This window comes from Cetorhinus maximus, chromosome 5, assembly GCF_964194155.1.
Source record: "Cetorhinus maximus chromosome 5, sCetMax3.hap1.1, whole genome shotgun sequence".
In the NCBI taxonomy this organism is placed as follows: domain Eukaryota; kingdom Metazoa; phylum Chordata; class Chondrichthyes; order Lamniformes; family Cetorhinidae; genus Cetorhinus; species Cetorhinus maximus.
In genome coordinates this window covers 25,877,533-25,897,897 of record NC_135883.1, presented here as the reverse complement: position 1 = coordinate 25,897,897, position 20,365 = coordinate 25,877,533, and the positions used below count along the sequence as shown (strand labels likewise).

The window sequence follows — 20,365 nt, the reverse complement described above, 5'->3', positions numbered from 1 at the left end:
TTACCTCTCAATGAAATCAGTTGGCAGTCTGTGACTCTGGAAATGACTTGCCTGGTTTATAAAGCTCGAGATAAATGTGAGTGGTTGGCTTCGTTGTTTGCCAACCGTTTGCAGAAGTTGAGGTTGAACGAAGATGAGAGGAATGTTGAAAGGCAAGAAACCGCATCCGTGCATTCAAAATCTGGCTAACTGCATGTGCATAATAAATTTAGTATTTATCTCGCATAATCCCAAAGCTGTTAAACTGTGTAAAGAAGCTCAACAACACACATTACTGAGGGCAACAAATTGAAAAATGGGTTACAATTATAGCGAGAGAGGAGGATGGAGCTGAAAGTTGAAGTTGTATTGTTTTTCTAGTTCCTGGAGAGGTTATGTACATCTATGGAGTGTGGGGAGAAATGCACAACGCTTACTTTACATTTAAAAATATAATGTGAATGGGTTGACTAAAATGGAGTTTAATGCCTACCATAATAACTCGCAGCAATGTTATACCTTAGTAAAACTTTTCAGGGTCTAAATAACTTGACATCTCTCCCAGTACTTGATACTGTAGTCCATAGATGTATAAAGATATTATGCTTGAGCTCAAGCTCCAGTGATGTTATCTCACACCGGATCTTTACTTGCTTACCTACTTGCTGCACTTCCTAACTCCTCAAAATACAGTTTCCAAGTACTCTTGGATGCCAAAAGGATTGAACAATTAATTAACATTTTTGTGGGAAGCCATGGAAAAGACATGTTCTGGTTTTGTTTTTCTTGCATTGCATTACTTGCATTGGCTCGTGTCGACATCTACATGATAGAACAAATACTTGGCTTCCTTCACCCAAGAAGTAAAGCAACAATACTTTGGCTTTGACATTGACAGAGGAATTGAATTTTCATTCAGTGGAACTTCAGATATGTGATTTTTAATAGTGAATGATTTTTTAAAAATAGATTTGATCTGCTTTCTGGTATGATTAGATGGGTGGGGAGTGGGGGAGAGGGAGGATGTGAAGAGGAACTATTTTCACAGCGGGTAGTAATGACCCAGAACTTGCTGACTACAGGAGTGGAAGTAATCGAGACCATCAATGAAATTGGATAGACAGTTGAGGGTAGTAAAAATGCGGGGCCATGGGGAGTTTCTTTTGTTCACAGGATGTGGACATCGCTGGTTAGGCCAGCATTTAATTACCCTGGAGAAAGTGGTGGTGTGCTGCTTTCTTGAACTGCTGCAGCCCGTAGAACAGGGGAATGGGACTGAATAGATTGTTCGACAGAGAGCCAATATGGACGCAGTAGGTTAAATGGCCTCCTTTTGTGCCGTAATAACTCTATCCTTAGTCACTTGATTTGTAAGCCACCCATATAGTAGTACCTGACCTTCCAGGATACTCTGACACACCACATATAACGCTGAGAGGGAGAGAGTGGATGTCAAGACAGTGTGATTAAAGAGAATAGCACAAAATTATTCCTGGTTTTTGTTACTTGAACGCAATTTGCTCAGATGTAGTCGTACAACATAAGCTTATTTTTGCTGAAGTGCAGCACATGGCTTTACTTTTCAATGATGAACATGTCGGGAAACGATCGACTCAAAGGTTATCAGCCGTTGCGTAATATCACTGATCTCCCCTTGACGCATTATACAGTGTGTGCACGCTTTCCATGTTATTCAGGTAAAAGTACAGCCTCTCCCTGCAAATAAAAATTGGAACTTTATCTTTCCGTATTCCCTTCACCTATTTGGTACCAATTTTTAAAAACCGAATCTAAATGCGGTTTAAGCATTTTTTTTCTTGAATTACCTTATCTTTGCTACTCACCTCAATTTTGCCTTTGGTGAAGGGTCAAGGCCTAGAGTACAAGTTTCTCATTGTGAGGGCTGCTTACCCATCTTCACCTGACTATTGCATTCGTGATTAGCTTTGAATAGTTTTTGCGTCTCAAGGAAGCTAAATATCAAGAAGTGTTAACAGTGGACTGGGCAGTGCACTGGACTACATGCTGATCTTTTATCTCTGGGACCTGGATTCAAACCCATTCTAGATTAATGGAATGAAACATTTCTCTGGTTCTAAAGATATTGGCTGTATGACTAGAGATTTCCAAGACTTTGACATCATGGGTAGCAAAGGCAGAAATTGAAGAGCCTCCGGGCCAAGTATAACTTTTAACTCCCAAGTTCCAGTGCTCAAGTTGCTGATTTTGTTGGTTCTTGGTGTTCTAACTGTGAGTTAAACAGTTAAACCATTAATCAAGCAGGAGCATCAAAACAGCCCTTTTGAAACCTCCGGGCCGTTACAGGAAATAAGAACTACAAATGCAAATTGGGCTGAGCTACCTTAAAGGGCTAGATCACCAGAGTTCAAGGGCTGCAGATGTCAGAGACCACAGGGCCATCCATGCTGTGATTCACTGTTGCAAAACTGTTGTTTTATGTAAATATGAAGTCCTATTGTGTCCTTTATCCTTTAAACAGATTTGAAAACCTAGAGGCAGTATTATGTCTGATAATTTACTTTGTTATTGAATAAACGTCTATCTTAAATATCCTAAACGCCTACACAAAGTAACACACGTCTTGCATCTGGAACCCCCTATGTGGATTTTTACCAAGGGCCCATGAAGGTGGCTTCTCCAAGCCTATTTGCACCGTTAGGTCTTGAGGGCAGTAAGACATCTCTTTTTCTTCTCAATGAAATAAAAACATGGCTTCTCTTCTCCTGGATACAGATGTATTATGTTAAACCAATTGCCAAAAAGAGTTGTGGTGCATTTTCACACCATTCTGTTACTTATCATTACTTTGTTGTAAATACCCGTTGCATTCTCTTAACAGCATACTGTCTTTTACATTGCAGTAATTTCTTGATCCCACACTACCCCTGCTGTGATGAAAAGCCTATGTTTTAAAAGCTTATTTGTTTTAATCTTAATTCTTTAAGGTCAACATTTCTGCATCTGGTTTATTTATGTATATATACCTTTCCTTACAGTACAATGTTCTTGGTCCTGAAATTCCTCTTTCTCATGTTTTCAGCATTGTTTTGAGGGGGAAAAGATAGGCTTTTTGAGAATGTGGTTTAAATAGGTTCACTCTACATTACATTACTGCTCACTTTTGTTTCTACCAAAGACAAATGTAAAACCATTGGTTATTCATACACTTATAACTGGTTCCTCAAGCTGTGACTCATGTTACAATCCCTCTAGAGACCAATAGCTTTTAAAGAGAAGTTCAAACTTCCAGTTAACAGCTGAAAGAATAACATGTCAAGATTTCACATTTTAATACTTGTACTGTATCAAATGACTAAACGCTATTAAATATTATTTTCTTTGGGATGCAACTCCCACTTTAAATTATAGAAATGAACTTCTTTTTTACTTGTGCATTGCACTCTCCACAGAATTAGAGTCCATAGATGCTCCCAGCTTCCATGGGTTGCTTCCTTTTTACTTTCCTAACCGGGTAACCTCTAATACCAGAACGATCTCTCACTGCGACGGTTACATTGCCGACTTCTTCTTCCTCTAGCCTATTGCACCTCCTTTAACTCCTCAGAAACTCAGTCTTCGATCTGAGCACGAGCTTCCACTGCATTCTGCATGGTGAATGTGAGTCAGCTTTTTCTCTAGTTAAGGTGCAGGCCTGACTGATTCAATGTCTTGCTCTCACCTGCTCAGTTGGCTACAGACCATACAAGACAAAATTGCAACACTGCCATCTGTCTTGTAATATTCCGGGATTTGAAGGGAAACCTGCATTCTGATCCCAAAATGGCTTCCTCCATCCTCTTGCTCCATGGCAGTGGGAAGCACATTAGCTTTGTATCTAAATAGAAACGTCAATTAGTTTTCCCTTATCCCAACTTCCTTTCATCTTAAAAGTAAAGTTTACAGCACAATTGTTTACAACTTAATATCTATATCAGCTTTCTGGGACTTTGGGAGACTTGGGGCCTACTCATTGTGGATTTAGAAACTGCCGTCATTGTCTCCAAGCGCAAATACCTTCCTCTCAATAAAACAATCTGAGTCTTCCTCCGATCTCTAACGATTAAACCACCCAAACTTACTCTGGGACAGACTGTGATATAGATCAAATGACTCCCTTCATCTACCCTATATAGAGCTATGGTCGCAAAATATAATCTTTTAAACCAACAGATACCTTTAGCATGGTTTATAAGAATGTAACATTCATCGGAGCTGCTGTGTCTATTATTATCCATAAGCAATTACCATAATAAACTTCTGGAATGATAAACGCAGGTCTGTTATGAGATGAGAGGCTACAGTGGCAGTATGTACAAGCCATGGTTACATGTATTATTCTTATGACATTCGGCAGTAACATGACCATTGCAGTGAAGCAATTTTCCTTAAATTTTGAATTACACGTAATCGTGTAAATTGAGAACTAAGTAACTTCCTTTTTGCACGAGTTTAGTATTATGCGTTGAGCCACAGAAGCAAACTTGATTAATATATATGTGTTCTGTCCTTGGCTATGGGTGTTGTCTAAAATGAATATCTATTATGTCTTTTGTGCCAAGGGTATTCCTGTAGCAGTATGGGTATCACTAATTTGTTGTTGTGACTCAACTGGGGCCCATTCTAAAAGGTGGCCTTGTGATGGAGTGTAGAATCGTACAATACTGAAGTGGGCCATTCAACCTGTTATACCTGTGTCGGTCCCTTTGAAAGAGCTAACTAATTAGAACCACTCCCCTGCTCTCTCTCTTTCTTTATAGCCCTTTAAGTTTTCCTCCTGAAGTATATATGCAATTCATTTTTGAAAGTTAATAGGGTGGTGGAAACACTTTTCTGTCAGTGCACCGGCTGCATTTATTATAAATAAATAATAATTTAAAAAAAAAAGTGGCTCCTCATCTCTCCCCAGGTTGTTTTTTTTTGTATTCAGGTGTATTAGCTCAATTGTATTAGCTCAGTGTAGCAGCTGTTTTGATGGAATGCAGTGTATTTCATGTCACCATGAGTAGATAACATTTTCTATATTAATCAGCAAGCCCAATTTAATGGTCTCCATATTCGTGTTGATAAAAGACTTAATGTGTGCCCTTAGGTCATCCTCCCTGGTCTCCCTGATTTTTGTTGAAGTCTGGAGAGAAGAACCATTTGTGTGTACATAAACATGTAGCTACAGTGATTCTCAGTCTGGGTATTTTCACCATATGTTTTGGAGGTCGGTGGAGTGCTGCTGGCTACAGGAAGCAGAATCTAATTGGAGTAAAAGAGGAAGCACCAGGGCATAATTGCTTCTCTGTTAAATTTAAAGAAAAAATAAATAAAAGACTTTCATTTATATGGCATCTTTCATGACTACTGGATGCCCCAAAGCACTCCTCAGCCAATTAAGCAAACTCCCACTGATGGCAATGTGATAATGGCCACCAGATAATCTTTTTTGTGTGATGATGTTTGAGGGACAAATATTGGTCAGGACACTGGGGATAGCTCCCCTGCTTTTCTTTTGATATGGTGCCATTGGATCTTTGAGACCCTGAGAGGGCAGGCCAGAACTTTTTAAGGTCTCGTTTGAAAGACGGCACCACTGTTATTGCGCATCATCTCTCAGAACTCTACTGGAGCGTCAACCTTAATTTTTGTGCTCACGTCCTGGCATGGCACTTGAACCCACAATCTTCCCCTCCTCTCAGCACAGTGGGTGTACCTATGCCACAAGGACTGCAGCAGTTCAAGAAGGTGGCTCCTCATCACCACCTCAAAGGATGGGCAGTAAATGCTGGCCTAGCCAGTGATGCTTACATCGCGTGAAAGAATAAATTAAAAGAAAACTTTCAGACTCAAGAGGCAGACCCCTATTAAACTATTATAAACCAGCGACTGTTTAGTAAAATACTTTTTATGCACCTTTAGTAAACATACTTCACTATAAATGTGTCCAACTTGCAGTATCTAGATGAGTTTAACAAGGATATGTTTGCCCATGAATGCCTTTGGAAGGTTCTCTGCTGTTCAAAACATCCAAAGTCAGATGTAGTCACATGTTAATAACAAAAGGCGTGAATGCTTGCTCTTGACTGCTATACTGGTCCAGATTAAGTGCAATTGAAACATTTATTCATTTGTTTTTAGGCAAATGTTCCATTACACCTGGCCACTTCACCTATCCTTATATCAGAAGGTGCTGCACTAAAAGAAGGAACAGTGGGAAGAGGCTTTCTTGATAGACAGAGAAATTTGGAATCTAGTGGATCCACACAAGCATCAATAGCTGTTCATGTTATGCAGCCCTCTCCGGAGAATCAATTGAGTAGCAGCTCAGTAAAGAAAAGAAGAAAAAGGAGGCGCAAATCGAGAGTGGACAGTATAAAAAGAGATGATAATGGTGATACCTCAGAGAATGGAGACATGTTTTCTATTGAAATCAGCTCTGAAGAAGAGGCCGAATTCCCTGAAACCATAAGGTATGTAAAAGAAAAATCACAACTGCACAAGGCAGAGAAACCTTTGGAAGCTGTATTCATTCGTAGGGAATATACTCCTTTAATTAATTACTTGCAGCTTTCTTTGTCTGCTTTTGGGATTCACAAATTTCAGAGTTTTGATTGCTTGTTTATGCAGTTCCTCTTAAGAGAGAAATTAAACGGCCTTTTCAGATTAATTGCGGCTATTTTTGTACATGAGCAAAATGCGTTTTTTTTTGTTGTATATAAATTAAAACTTTGACTATTTTATCTACATATTTATGCATTAGTTTGACATGAGGATTCAAAAGGTGGTTGTTCTGGTTTGGTCTAGTTGGTCTATTTGTTGTTCACTACACTGCTAAACCATAGCTTGTGCTTCAACAGTAAACAAAGCTAAAGCTTGCCGAAGCTGCAAAATTGAATAATATGTTTTGCTTATCAGAAAAACTAGTTAAAAATCATTTCTAAGATATCATAATTTACAGGGTCTTATTTCCAACATTGTCTCTGCGTTACACTCACTCTGAATTTTCTTTGTTTTCCTATGTATTCAACTGTACGAATACACCAAGAAGGAACACTGATACGGGGGTGGGTAGGTGGTTGGGGGGGAGTAACCTTATTTTCTTCTCTTGGAGAATCTTGCTAGCTATTTGTACAGATCAGACTAGTGCTTCACATCTCCAGAAATTGGCAAAGTATTGGAATTGCTTGTCCAAATCTCTCTCTCATTGCTGGATTCTGTGAAATTGGGGTGGAACTGCTCAGTTTGACTGCTGCTAATATCGGCCAGTTAGTTTTCTGAAATGAACGAGGAATTTGTGGATCTCTGTCTAGCATTTATCATTTTGGACTTGGGTGACTGGGGAAACGACCAAATAAAATGTGCAATATGCTAAAAATACACAGCAAGATAGTTAGCATCTGGAGGGAGAGTGGGAAGCTCACACTTCAGTTCTGAAAGATGCAACGCCAACAAATTAATTTGGGTGGGGGGGGTTGGGTGGGTGGGGGGGGCGCGGGGAGGGGGGGTGCATTTGGGGGAAGAGAAAAACAGGAGCTCAAATTATTGGAAGTTAATGGATTAACTGACCCTGCAATATGCTTGAGGGAGATTGTTAGATGACAAAATTATTTCAGTCAGGAAGCTATTAAGTAAACAAAATAATGCACATTAGAGAAAACAGGGTGAGTGGACTCAAAAAAACAAAAAAAAAGAAGTTTGGAAGAAAAATTATACAGGAAGTCTGCAGATACAGGTATGAAAAGTAAAACTAAAATTCTGAAAGCTAACAATATGTGAATTGGTCCCATTTGAGAGAAGCAAAACAGGTCAGCATAAAAGGCACACGCATGCATACTTGAAACGAAACAAAAGTGCATTTTAGATTTTTGCTTCCCTTTTTTCCCCCCACATCCCCTTTTTAGTTTATTTCCCTCTCTTTTTATTTTCCTCCTGTTACATTTTTGTCCAATCATCAGTTTGCTTTTCCACTCACTGGAAAATTAATTATTATTTTTTTGTTTGGAATCTGCTGAGTATGATACATCTTGCGATTGAGAAGCTGCTGGTTAAGGAGGCATGAGTGTAAAGTCATGTCTTGTTATTAAAATGTACCATCATAAAATTAGAGTAAGCTTTTAGATTCCTAAAGACATGAAAATGCCAGGGTATCTTTAGAATAATAGAGGTTTACAGCACAAAAGTGCTTTCTATATCTGCTTTTCGTTAGAACAATTAAAATAATAATTGCATTTCCTTTTACCTTCTTCCTTCTGTCAGCCAATACTTTCCTCTACTTTGAAATATTATATACTTCCCCTTTTAAAGTAAGTAATGATCTTCAATTGTTTCCCATTAGAAGGGCATCAGCAATTGATTTTGGAGGGGTAGCTATGGTAGAATAACCAGACAGGGACTTTGGATAGAATGGGTGTGATGACCTACCTATGTCTGTTTCTGCCTGGTTTGACATCTCCAGTCTTTTTGTTGGGTCCCCTGAGTAGTATGCTATGTAAGCTCCAACTTCTCCAAACCTTTGTCACCCATGTCCAGTAATAACTCTTACAGTACAACTACTGGCATCTGCCTGACAATGTGGGAAATTGCCCAGGCATGTCCTGTCCACAAGAAGCAGGATCAGTCCAACCCAGTGAATTGTTGCCCCCATCGGTTTACTGTCTATCATCAAACAAATACTATCAAGCAGCACTTACTCAGCAATAATCTATTTACTGATGCTCAGTTTGGGTTCCGCTGGAACTACGCTGCTCCAGACCGTATTAGCCTTGGCCATGCATGGGGAAAGGAACTGAATTGTAGAAGCGATGAGAGTGACTGCCCTTGACATCAAGACAGCAATTGACCCATTGTGGCATCAAGAAGCCCTAGCAAAATTGAACTCAATGGGAATCAGGGAAACCTCCCCAGAGCTGGAAGAGTCTGATAAATAGTGGTTTGCTATTCGAGAGTGACTATGGGAAGTTAGTGAGAATGAACGTTTGGTGCAAAAGGAGAAGGAAGTGTTATCGTAAATGTACATCAAGGAGTACAGTAAATATGGAAATAATCAAACTGGGGGAAATAGAAGTAGTGACAGATAACAGATGGGAGGAGTGGCAAAATAACATCAGGGCAAACATTACATATGGGGTAAAGAATCCATTCTAAAATGCTGTAGAAAATTAAGGTGATGTACACTGGTAGGAAAGATGGAAACACCACCGACACATTAGAAAATAAGAAACTGAATTGATAGAGGAGCAAAGGGATTTGATAATCCAGATGAACAAATCATTAAAAGTGACATCTCAGATCAGCAAAGCAATTTAAAATTGCTAGCAAAACACTGGGGTTTATTTCTTGGGGCATAACTTCACTAATTTTGAATGATGCTAATGTTATTTGTCGAGGACCTTGGTCAGGTCATAGTTTTATAGTGCTGTGCACAGGTCTAGTTTTCATACTATGAAAAGCACATAGAAGTACTGGAGAAATACTGGGAGAGGGAGATTACAGCTATCATGAAAGATTGAACAGGCTGGGGTTTTTTTCATTGACTCAAATGTTTACAGCACAAAAGAGGCCATTCGGCCCTTCATGTGCGCGCTGGTCAACAAAGATTTGACTACACTCATCCTATTTTCCAGCCCCCTGGAGGCCATGGCAATGCAAGTGAATATCTAATACTTCTTAAATGTTACATGTGTTTCTGACTCAACCACCCTTTCAGGCAGTGAGTTCCAGACTCCCATCACCCTCTGGGTGAAAAAATTTCTCCTCAACTCCCCTCTTAGTCTTCTACCTCTTAACTTAAATCTATGCCCCCTGGTTATTGACCCCTCTACTAATGGAAAAAGTGCCTTCCTATCCACCCTATCTATACCGCTCATAATCTTATACACCCCTATCAGGTCCCCTCTCAACCTTTGCTTCTCCAAGGAAAACAATCCCAGCCTATCCAATCTTTCCTCATAGCTCAGACCCTCCAGCCCAGGCAGCATCCTGGTAAATCTCCTCTGCACCCTCTCCAGTGCAATCACATCCTTCCTATAACGTGATGACCAGAACTGCACGCAGTACTCCAGCTGTGGCCTAACCAGCATTTTATACAGTTCCAGCATAACCTCCCTGCTCTCGTATTCTATGCCTTGGTTAATACAGGCAAGTATCCCATATACCTTCTTAACCACCCTATCTACCTGCCCTGCTACTTTCAGGGATCTATGGATGTGCATACCAAGGTCCTTCTGATCTTCAGTACTTTCCAGGGTCCTACCATTCATAGTGTAATCCCTTGCCTTGTTAGCCCTCCCCAGGTGCTTTACCTCTCGCTCTCGCTGCCAACCTCACCAGTCCATTGATATCCTCCTGCTGTTTACGGCTATCCTCCGCACTATTTACCAGCCTACCAATTTTCATGTCATCCGTGCACTGCTGGATCAGATCCCGTATAGTTAAGTCCAAATCGTTTATGTACACCACAAACAGCAAAGGCCCCAGTGCCGAGCCCTGCAGAACCTCACTGGATACGGACTTCCGGCCACAGAAATATCCCTCTACCATCACCCGCTGCTTCCTGCCCCTCAGATAATTTTGGATTTAATGTACCACTTGCCTTGGATCCCATTGGCTCTGAGCAGTCTGCCATGAGACCTTATCAAAAGCCTTGCTAAAGCCCATGTAGACCACATCAAATGCATTACCTTCATCAACACTCCTGGTTACCTCCTCAAAAAAAACAAATTTAATCAAATTTGTCAAACATGACCTTCCCTTAACAAATCCATGCTGACTATTCCAAATTATTCCGTGTGTCTCCAAGTGCAGATATGTTCTGTCCCTAAGAATTCTTTCTAGTAACTTCCCCACCACCGAGGTTGGACTGACTGGCCTGTAATTTTCTGGTCTATCCCTTCCTCCCTTTTTTAATAATGGGACAACGTTAGCAGTCCTCTGGCACCTCACCTGTGGCCAGAGAGAATTTAAAAATTACTGCCAGGGCCTCTGATATTTCTTCCCTTGCTTACCTCAACAGCATCTCACCTGGGCCCGTGAATTTATTTGCTTTTAAGGCTGCTAAACCCGTTAGTACCACCCCTCTCATGTTAATTTCCTCTAATAGTTCACAGTCCTCCACCCTGATGTCTATACCTGCGTTGCACTTTTCCATTGTGAAGACCAATGCAAAGTATTCATTGAGGACTGTACCCACATCTTCCAGGTTCACGCACACATTACCTCTATCCACCAATGCTTTTTCATGCACTGTCTTAGCTTTCCTAATTTCCTTTTTGAGTTCACTCTGCATTTTTTTATACTCCTCTAGGGACTCTGCCGTATTGAGCTGTCGGTGACTGACATAAGCTTCTCTTTTTTTAAGTCCTAATCTTTATGTCCCTTGATATCCAGGGCTCTCCAGACTTGGTCCCCCCGCTTTGTCTTTACGGGAACACATTTGCCCTGTACTCTCTCTCTCTTTCCTCCTTGAATGCCTCCCACTGCTCTGACAGTTTTATCTGCAAGTAGCTGCTCCCAGTCCACTTGGGCCAAATCTTATCTCATCTTAGTAAAATTAGCCTTTCCCCAGTTTAGAGCTTTTATTCCTGACCCAACCTTATCCTTTCCCATAGCTACCTACATCTAACTGAGTTATGGTCACTATCTCCAAAATGCTCCCCTACTGATATGCCTTCCACCTGCCCGGGTGCATTTCTGAATATTGGGTCCAGAACTGCCCCCCTCCCTTGTTGGGCTTTCTATGTACTGGCTTAAAAAAGTACTCCTGGATGCAATTTGAGAATTTTGCTTCCTCCCTACCTTGCACACTAAAACTATCCCAGTTAATATTTGGGTAGGTAAAATCCCCTGCACTTACTGCCTTCTTATTTTTACACTTCTCTGAAATTTGATTACATATTTGATCCTCTATCTCTGACTTTGTTTGCTTGTTTGTTTGTTTTGTTGGCCTATGGTACACACCCAACTGTGTGTTTGCCCCTTCGTGTTTTTTACTTCTACCCATATGGCCTCATTTGATGATCCTTCCAAGATATCATACCTCCTCACTGCTATAATTGATCCCATGATCAATATTCTGACTCTTTCCCCCCCCCACCCCCCGCCCCCGGCCACCCCTCTCCTTCTATCCCCCCCATGCTCCAGCTCAACCGAATGCCCTATAACCAGGGACACTGAGCTGCCAATCCTGCCCTTTTTAGCCAAGTCCTGGTCATAGCTATGATATCTTACTCCCATGTGCCTATCTATGCCCTCAGCTTGTCTATCTTATTCCTCAGGCTCCTTGCATTAAAGTATATTCCATTTACCCTTGCCAACCTCACTACTTTCTTATCTAGCCTATGTTTCCTCTGCCTTCCAGACTCACTCACTAGCGTTTTAGCTTCTAATTCCATCTCAGCTTCTCTCCCCTCTGAACTACTTCTCAGGATCCCATTCCCCTGCCAATTTTGTTTAAATCCACCCCAACAGCATTAGCAAACCTCCCCATGAGGTTCCTTTAGAAAATGGAATCAGAGGTGACCTGGTGGAAGTCGTTAAAATTATGAATGGGTTGGACAGGGTAGATGCGGAGAGAATGAGCTCTATTTTAACTCTGCAAGTGGATGGTTTTGAACGTGTTAAAATCTCACCGCGTCTCCACTTGTGGGAAGATAGTTGCTCATAAATCCTACAGGGAAATAGGGAGAAAATTCTTTACCCAGTGGTTAGAATGTGAAACTCAATACCAAAGCAATTGGTTGAGGCTAATGGCTTAGATGCTTTCAAAAGGGAACTCGGCAACTGTGAGGGAAAATGAAATAGATATGCTGAAGATATGAGATGAGGTAGATGGAATGGGTGGAGACTCATGGAGTTTAAACACCAGGGTGAAGTAAATGGGCCGAATGATCAGTTTCTGTGCTTATATTCTATGTAATAGGCTATTCCTTAGTTCTCGCCTGCAATGGCAGAACGTTCAACTTTCTTGACCCCATACTCTCCTTGGAACCATCTTGCTATCTCCTCTTTCAAATGCCTCCTCAAAAACACATCTTTGTTTATTAATTCAGTCACCGTCCCAAAGATTTTTCCCATTGTTGCTCGATGTCCGTTGTCAGGTGAAGTGCCTTGGGAAGTTGATGACCTTGCAGGCACTCCATGCGTGAAAGCTAAGTGAGTTTGTGTTGCTTCCATAACGTCTGAAAGGGAGATTGACAGCTGAGCCAGAGCCTGTTGTGGTCGATTTACAGGAGAGACACTGGGAGAAATAGAATGAGGGCTAGAACAGCAGGAGTTGAAGCACCCATAAAAATTATCTGCTGCTCTTTGATATCTTTTGTAGAGTTCTGGAAATCCAAACTCTATGATATGTTAAAGAGCAGCAGTAGTAGTAGTATGGATACAAAATTGACTAAGAGATAGCAATTGTGATGATTGACTGACTATTTCCTCAAGGAGAAGGGAAGATGGTGTTCTCCAGGTTTCGGTAGTAGAACCATTGCTGCTTTTGATATCCATTCATGATTTGGACTTGGGTGTACAGGGCACAAGTCTGAAATTTGCAAAGAATATGAAACTTGGAAGTGTAGTAAACAGTGAGGGAGATGGCGATAGGTTTCAAGGGGACATGAGCAAGCTTGGGGAAAGACAATACAAGCTAAGCAGTGTAACTGTAAAGGGAGTGCCAGAATAGAGAAACCTGGTGATGTTTGTGCTCAAGTCATTTGAAGGTGGTAGGACAGATTAAGAAAACATATGGAATACTGGGCTTTATAGTTAGAGGCATAGAGTTTAAAAAATCAGGCAGTTATGCTGAACCTATATTTGACAAAAAAAACCCTGGTTTGACCACAGCTGAAGTACTGTGTCCAATTCTGGGCACTGCGTTTTAGGAAGGATATGAAGGCTTTGGAGAGGATGCAGAAGAGATTTAGTAAAATGGTTCCAGGGTTGAAGGATCACAATAATGTGAATAAACTGGAGAAGCTGGGGTTGCTCTACTTAGAGCAGAGGAGGAAAAAAGGCAATTTTAATGGAATTGTTTAAAAGTTTGAAGGGTTTAGATAGAATAAACAAAAGAAAACTGTTTCGAATGGCTGAAGGCTCAATAGCTAGAGGGATCAGACTTCAGGTAATTGACAAAAGAGCCAGAGGTTACATAAATAAAAATTATTTAAGCAGCCAGTGGTTACAATTTGGAATGCATTGCTTGATAAGGGTGGTGGAAGATGATTCATTAGGAGCTTTCAAAGAGGTATTGGATAAATACTTGAAGAAGAAAACCAAGATATGGGAATAAATTGGAGTGGGATTAACTGGATTGGCCTTTGAAAAAGCAGGTGCAGACTTGTTGGACTGAATGGTCTCCTTCACTGCTGTGCTGTACTATCCTATGACAGCTGACCTATTTTCCAAAGTTTATTCTGTATGCTGCAGAAAGAGTGTGATGGTTTCATTCCTCTGTGTACCAGTGACTAATTATAGTAGTGTGCTCTATCCAAATTAGATTTGTTATTTATTTTGTCGATCATTGCCTACGCACTGAATGTACTAAAGATCATGTAGCAGTTATCCAGTGTCATCTTTCTACTTCGTGTCATGTAATATGTGTTGAGACTTAACTGTCTTTGTATAGTGACACATTGCTGGCATGAGGTACTTTTGAACAGACTTGAATCAGTCGTACTTTTTACCAAATCACATAAAATCGTCTTTACACCAACAAAAATAAAACCATGCTAAATGTTAATTGCTCTGGTAGTTCTGTTCAGAAACTCTGTTCAGTTAATATTCGGGTTGCACAAAGTAACTACAAATTTGATGTGATAGAAAAGATTGAGTGGTAGAATTTTACTGGTTCATCAAGAGTGGAAGTTTTGGACTTTACCATTTATCAAAAAATGACTTGTTTGTGAGAAACTGAGAAATGTTCCAATTTTATCCATAAGAGGTAAAATAATGAAAATGCTTAACTACAGCACCACTTAGTGTCTGCTACACATCACTGCAGAAAGCCCTTGATGACCGGGAAGTCTCAATGTGTTGTATTTCTGATGCACCTCAATAATAATTTGGTTATGGACATTTGCGTGGGCTGGCATTCAATGTGCATGCACACATTTGCTATTGAATGTGCCTGGAAACAGCTATGACAATCGATATGTCTATATGCATTTAAATTTAATCAGGTGAACATATTGGTTGGGGCTACGTTGTCTTGCAGGTCATAAAAAAATATATGCCTGGGTTTCATGGTCAGCGGCAAAGCAAGGTGTGGAGAGGGTGGCGGTCACTGCTAACCTCAAAGAAAGCTGCCCACCAAGGTGTAATGATCTTTGTGGTGTGGTGTAAGTCTGGTGCTAAGTCAAGGGGATGTCTTGGCATGCAACAGCACTGATGTCAGCAAGTGGATAAACAGCTGTGTGTTGAAGTATTGAAGCAAACCATGAAATTAAACCAAATATTAGCACTTTTTTGATTAAAAATTTCAAATAGGGAAATTAATCATTATAATTGGATTAAGATGGAAGCTAAAATTAAGATATACAAATATTAAACTATAGTTTTAAAGATGTGTGCAATTTTTTATGATCTGGAGAGATCTGACATTCAACAAATATAAAATGACTCTTTCAGGGCCATGGGATGTTTTAAAGCAGTAATTGAGTTAGTACACCATTTAAAAGCCCAGTTACATCTTATTCAACAAGATATTTTTTACACCGAGACTAATAGCATAAGAGTAGAAGTTCTCATCAATTAAATTGATTTTCCTTTGATTGCAGTCAGGGGGTGTCCCAACAGTGCACCCTTTGGTGAGGTGTAAAATCATTGACAGCAACTTCTGCATTTCTGTGTTATTCTTCGCATATGACTCCAGAAGTTCCTGCCAGTTTTGATGGACCAATCGCTGCAATTGCTGACAATTTTGCCCTCATTACCACAGTAAAATCTGGACCATATAGTTAAATGTGCCCGTATAGATATCATGGCCCAACCAACTTGCTCTATTATCGAGACCTCTTTTCAGAACGTGGTCTGAATTTCACTTTTTGTTTTGGCCCAAAAGTACCACCTACCCTTTGAATCAGAAATTAATTCTGTGTTGTTCTGAATCAGCTGACTTTGAATTTCCTGTACTATTTTGATGATGACGTATAGTCTGAGACTACCTTGGCTTTCATGCCCACTGTTTTATTTCTGTTTAGCTTTTGCATAAACATCTTATATGAATAATCACCCTAACTGTTTAAAAATTGGATCTTGTCTTGTTTCAAAGACCTTCATTAAATTGATTCTATTTTACTCCCACGTAATATAAAAGCGAAATGCTGTGGATGCTGGAAACCTGAAATAAGAACAGAAAAAGCTGGAGAATCTGAGCAGGTCAGGCTCTTTCACTGGCCCTTTTGCCTCCTCCCTCCTCACTGTCCAGTGGAACAGTGATTTGTATTTCTTTCCATGGAGTATACTTTATTTGTTGCTCACGATGTGATCTCTACATTGGGGAGACCCAATGCAGATTGGGTGATCGCTTTGTGGAACACCTTCATTCAGTCTGCAAACAAAACCCTGAGCTTTTGGCTGTTTTGTCATTTTAATTCTCTGCCTTTCTCCCATTCTGACCTTTCTGTCCATGGCCTGTTAGTGTTCCAGTGAAGCTCAAGGGATAGCACCTCATCTTTTAACTCCGCACTCTGCAGCCTTCTGGATTCAACATTGATTTCAACAACTTTAGACCGTAACCTCTGCTTCCGTGTTTTCTTTTTTTTACCCTTTTTTTATTGTTTTGCTGGGTCGGTCTTCATCTTGTTCCTTTCTTTCTTTATCCTTTTCATGTAGCATTCAGATGGTTTTAAGTAGCCATTCATGCCTCATTTGGAGAAGACATTTGTTCTTTTACAAACCCATTGCCACTCTCTTTGCTTGGTGAAACCTTTTGTTGTTTAAACTCCCCTGCCCGCCACCTGATCACAGTTCTCCTCCTTCATCCTTCCTGCCCCCTCCCCCCTTCCACAGGCTTAAACTTTTGCGTTTCGATCTCGTTCAGTTCTGATTAAAGATCATCTCGAACTGAAACGTTAACTCTGTTCCTCTCTCCACAGAGGCTGCCAGACTTGCTGAGTTTCTCCAAAACTTTTTGCTCTTACTCCACCTTTAAAATTTATGAAGTAATTATATAATTGCCTATTATCTGAAAAAAAAACCATTCATTTCTGTCAACCCTTTACTTCACCTTTCCCAATCTTTTTAAATGTTTACGAAGTGTGATTGCCACCAGTGGAGATTGTGGTCTGCTGCTTTACAAAGTATCTGTGTCACTTCCTTGAATCCGTTTGTACCAATGAATATATCATTTAACTTAAGCCCCTGCAATTACGAAAATTTGTTATTTTGGTCAAAGGGTGAAAACAGACACTGAGTTGGTGCTGTCCTAATAAGACATGCTTGTTTGAAAATCTGCTTTTAGCATGCAGTTTTCGTCTGAATTGTTACATTACCTCCAGGCAAGTTCAAATTTATAGCAGAAGAAACCTGGTGGTTTAGCGCTCGGGTGCTGCTTTTTGTGGAGCTGCATACGTGGACCCTGCAGCCATTCAGCAGCGAATGCTGGCCCGGCCAGCAAAGCCCACATCCCATGAATGAATTTTTTTAAAAAAAGATTGATTTGAGGCAGGACTGCCACTCCTCAGCAACAGGATGTCCTGTTTCAGAGGGCTGCTGGCCAAGAGGGGGCTGGAAGCTCTGGCAACACCACTGGGAGCAATAGCCACACTGGTACTGTAGTGAGGCGTGCAGTTCTGGATCTGGAATTACAGGTGAGTTGGGGTGTTGCTGGCAGACTCGGGCAAGGGGGTTGAGGGGGGGTTGGGTGCCAGGAGTGGGGAACTTGGGGTAGGGTGTTAAGTGTTGGAGGGGACCCTACATGGGTCCAGGAGAAAAACAGAATTGCCTGGAAAAACTCAGCAGGTCTGGCAGCATCGGTGGAGAAGAAATCAGTTAACGTTTCGAGTCTTCATGACCCTTCGGCAGAACTGAGTATAGTTAGGAGAGAGGTGAAATATAAGCTGGTCTAAGGTGGGGGGGCGGGGGGAGAGAGAAGTTGAGGGTGGGGTGATTGTGGAGATAAGCAAGCAGTGATAGGAGCAGATAATCAAAAGATGTCACAGACAAAAAGGTCAAAGAGGTGTTGAAGGTGGTGATATTGTCTAAGAAAAGTGCTAATTAAGAATGGAAGGCAGGATACTCAAGGTACAGCTCTAGTGGGGGTGGGGTGGAAAGACTAACAAAGTTTTAGTTTTAGATTTAAAAATAATGGAAATAGGTGGGAAAAGAAGAATCTATATAAATTATTGAAAAAAAAAGGGAGAGGGGAGAAACGGGGTGGGGATGGGGGGAGGGGGAGTTTAAGATCTAAAGTTGTTGAATTCAATATTCAGCCCGGAAGGCTGTAAAGTGCCTAGTCGGAAGATGAGGTGCTGTTCCTCCAGTTTGCGTTGGGCTTCACTGGAACAATGCAGCAAGCCAAGGACAGACATGTGGGCAAGAGAACAGGGTGGAGTGTTAAAATGTCAAGCGACAGGGAGGTTTGGGTCTTTCTTGTGGACAGACCGCAGGTGTTCTGCAAAGCGGTTGCCCAGTTTGCGTTTGGTCTCTCCAATGTAGAGGAGACCGCATTGGGACAACGAATAAAAGGTGTGGCTATGGGTACCCGCATGGGCCCCAGCTATGCCTGTCTCTTTATGGGGTATGTGGAACATTCCTTGTTCCAGTCCTACTCCGGCCCCCTCCCACAACTCTTTCTCCGGTACATCGATGATTACTTCGGTGCTGCTTCATGCTCTCGTCGGGACCTGGAAAAATTTATTAATTTTGCTTCCAATCTCCACCCCTCCATCATTTTCACATGGTCCATCTCTAACACTTCTCTTCCCTTCCTTGACCTCTCTGTCTCAATTTCTGATGATAGACTGTCCACCAATATCCATTACAAGCCTACCGACTCCCACAGCTACCTCGACTACAGCTCCTCACACCCCGCTTCCTGTAAGAACTCCATCCCATTCTCTCAGTTCCTTCGCCTCCGTCGCATCTGTTCTGATGACGCTACCTTCAAAAACAGCTCCTCTGACATGTCCTCCTTCTTCCTTAACCGAGGTTTTCCACCCACGGTCGTTGACAGGGCCCTCAACCGTGTCCAGCCCATATCCCGCGCATCTGCCCTCACGCCTTCTCCTCCTTCCCAGAAACATGATAGGGTCCCCCTTGTCCTCACTTATCACCCCATCAGCCTCCGCATTCAATGGATCATCCTCCGCCATTTCCGCCAACTCCAGCATGATGCCATCACCAAACACATCTTCCCTTCACCCCCCCTGATGGCATTCCGTAGGGATCGTTCCCTCCGGGACACCCTGGTCCACTCCTCCGTCACCCCCTATCCTCAACCCCCACCTATGGCACCTCCCCATGCCCACGCAGAAGATGCAACACCTGCCCCTTCACTTCCTCTCTCCTCACCGTCCAAGGGCCCAAACACTCCTTTCAAGTGAAGCAGCATTTCACTTGCATTTCCCCTAACTTAGTCTACTGCATTCGTTGCTCCCAATGCCGTCTCCTATACATTGGAGAGACCAAACGCAAACTGGGCAACCGCTTTGCAGAACACCTGCGGTCTGTCCGCAAGAAAGACCCAAACTCCCTGTCGCTTGCCATTTTAACACTCCACCCTGCTCTCTTGCCCACATGTCTGTCCTTGGCTTGCTGCATTGTTCCAGTGAAGCCCAACGCAAACTGGAGGAACAGCACCTCATCTTCCGACTAGGCACTTTACAGCCTTCCGGGCTGAATATTGAATTCAACAACTTTAGATCTTAAACTCCCCCTCCCCCCATCCCCACCCCGTTTCTCCCCTCTCCCTTTTTTTTTCAATAATTTATATAGATTCTTCTTTTCCCACCTATTTCCATTATTTTTAAATCTAGAACTAAAACTTTGTTAGTCTTTCCACCCCACCCCCACTAGAGCTGTACCTTGAGTATCCTGCCTTCCATTCTTAATTAGCACTTTTCTTAGACAATATCACCACCTTCAACACCTCTTTGATCCTTTTGTCTGTGACATCTTTTGATTATCTGCTCCTATCACTGCTGGCTTATCTCCACAATCACCCCACCCTCAACTTCTCTCTCCCCCCACCCCCCCCACCTTAAACCAGCTTATATTTCACCTTTCTCCTAACTATACTCAGTTCTGCCGAAGGGTCATGAAGACTCGAAACGTTAACTGATTTCTTCTCCACCGATGCTGCCAGACCTGCTGAGTTTTTCCAGGTAATTCTGTTTTTGTTTTGGATTTCCAGCATCTGCAGTAGCTTTTAGCTTTTTGTTTTTATCTATGGGTC

At 41.6% G+C, this 20,365-nt stretch overlaps 1 protein-coding gene across 4 annotated transcripts in view; it reads left to right on the top strand.

Annotated features, from left to right (window-relative positions):
* The window catches only part of lpin1a (lipin 1a), an 85,600-nt gene that overhangs the window by 15,392 nt on the left and 49,843 nt on the right, over positions 1 to 20,365 (top strand). For all 4 annotated transcript variants that reach the window (XM_078541603.1, XM_078541601.1, XM_078541604.1 and 1 more), the window contains exon 4: positions 6,124 to 6,455. In XM_078541603.1, coding sequence (XP_078397729.1) covers positions 6,124 to 6,455 — 332 coding nt within the window. The remainder of the gene's footprint in view (positions 1 to 6,123; positions 6,456 to 20,365) is intronic.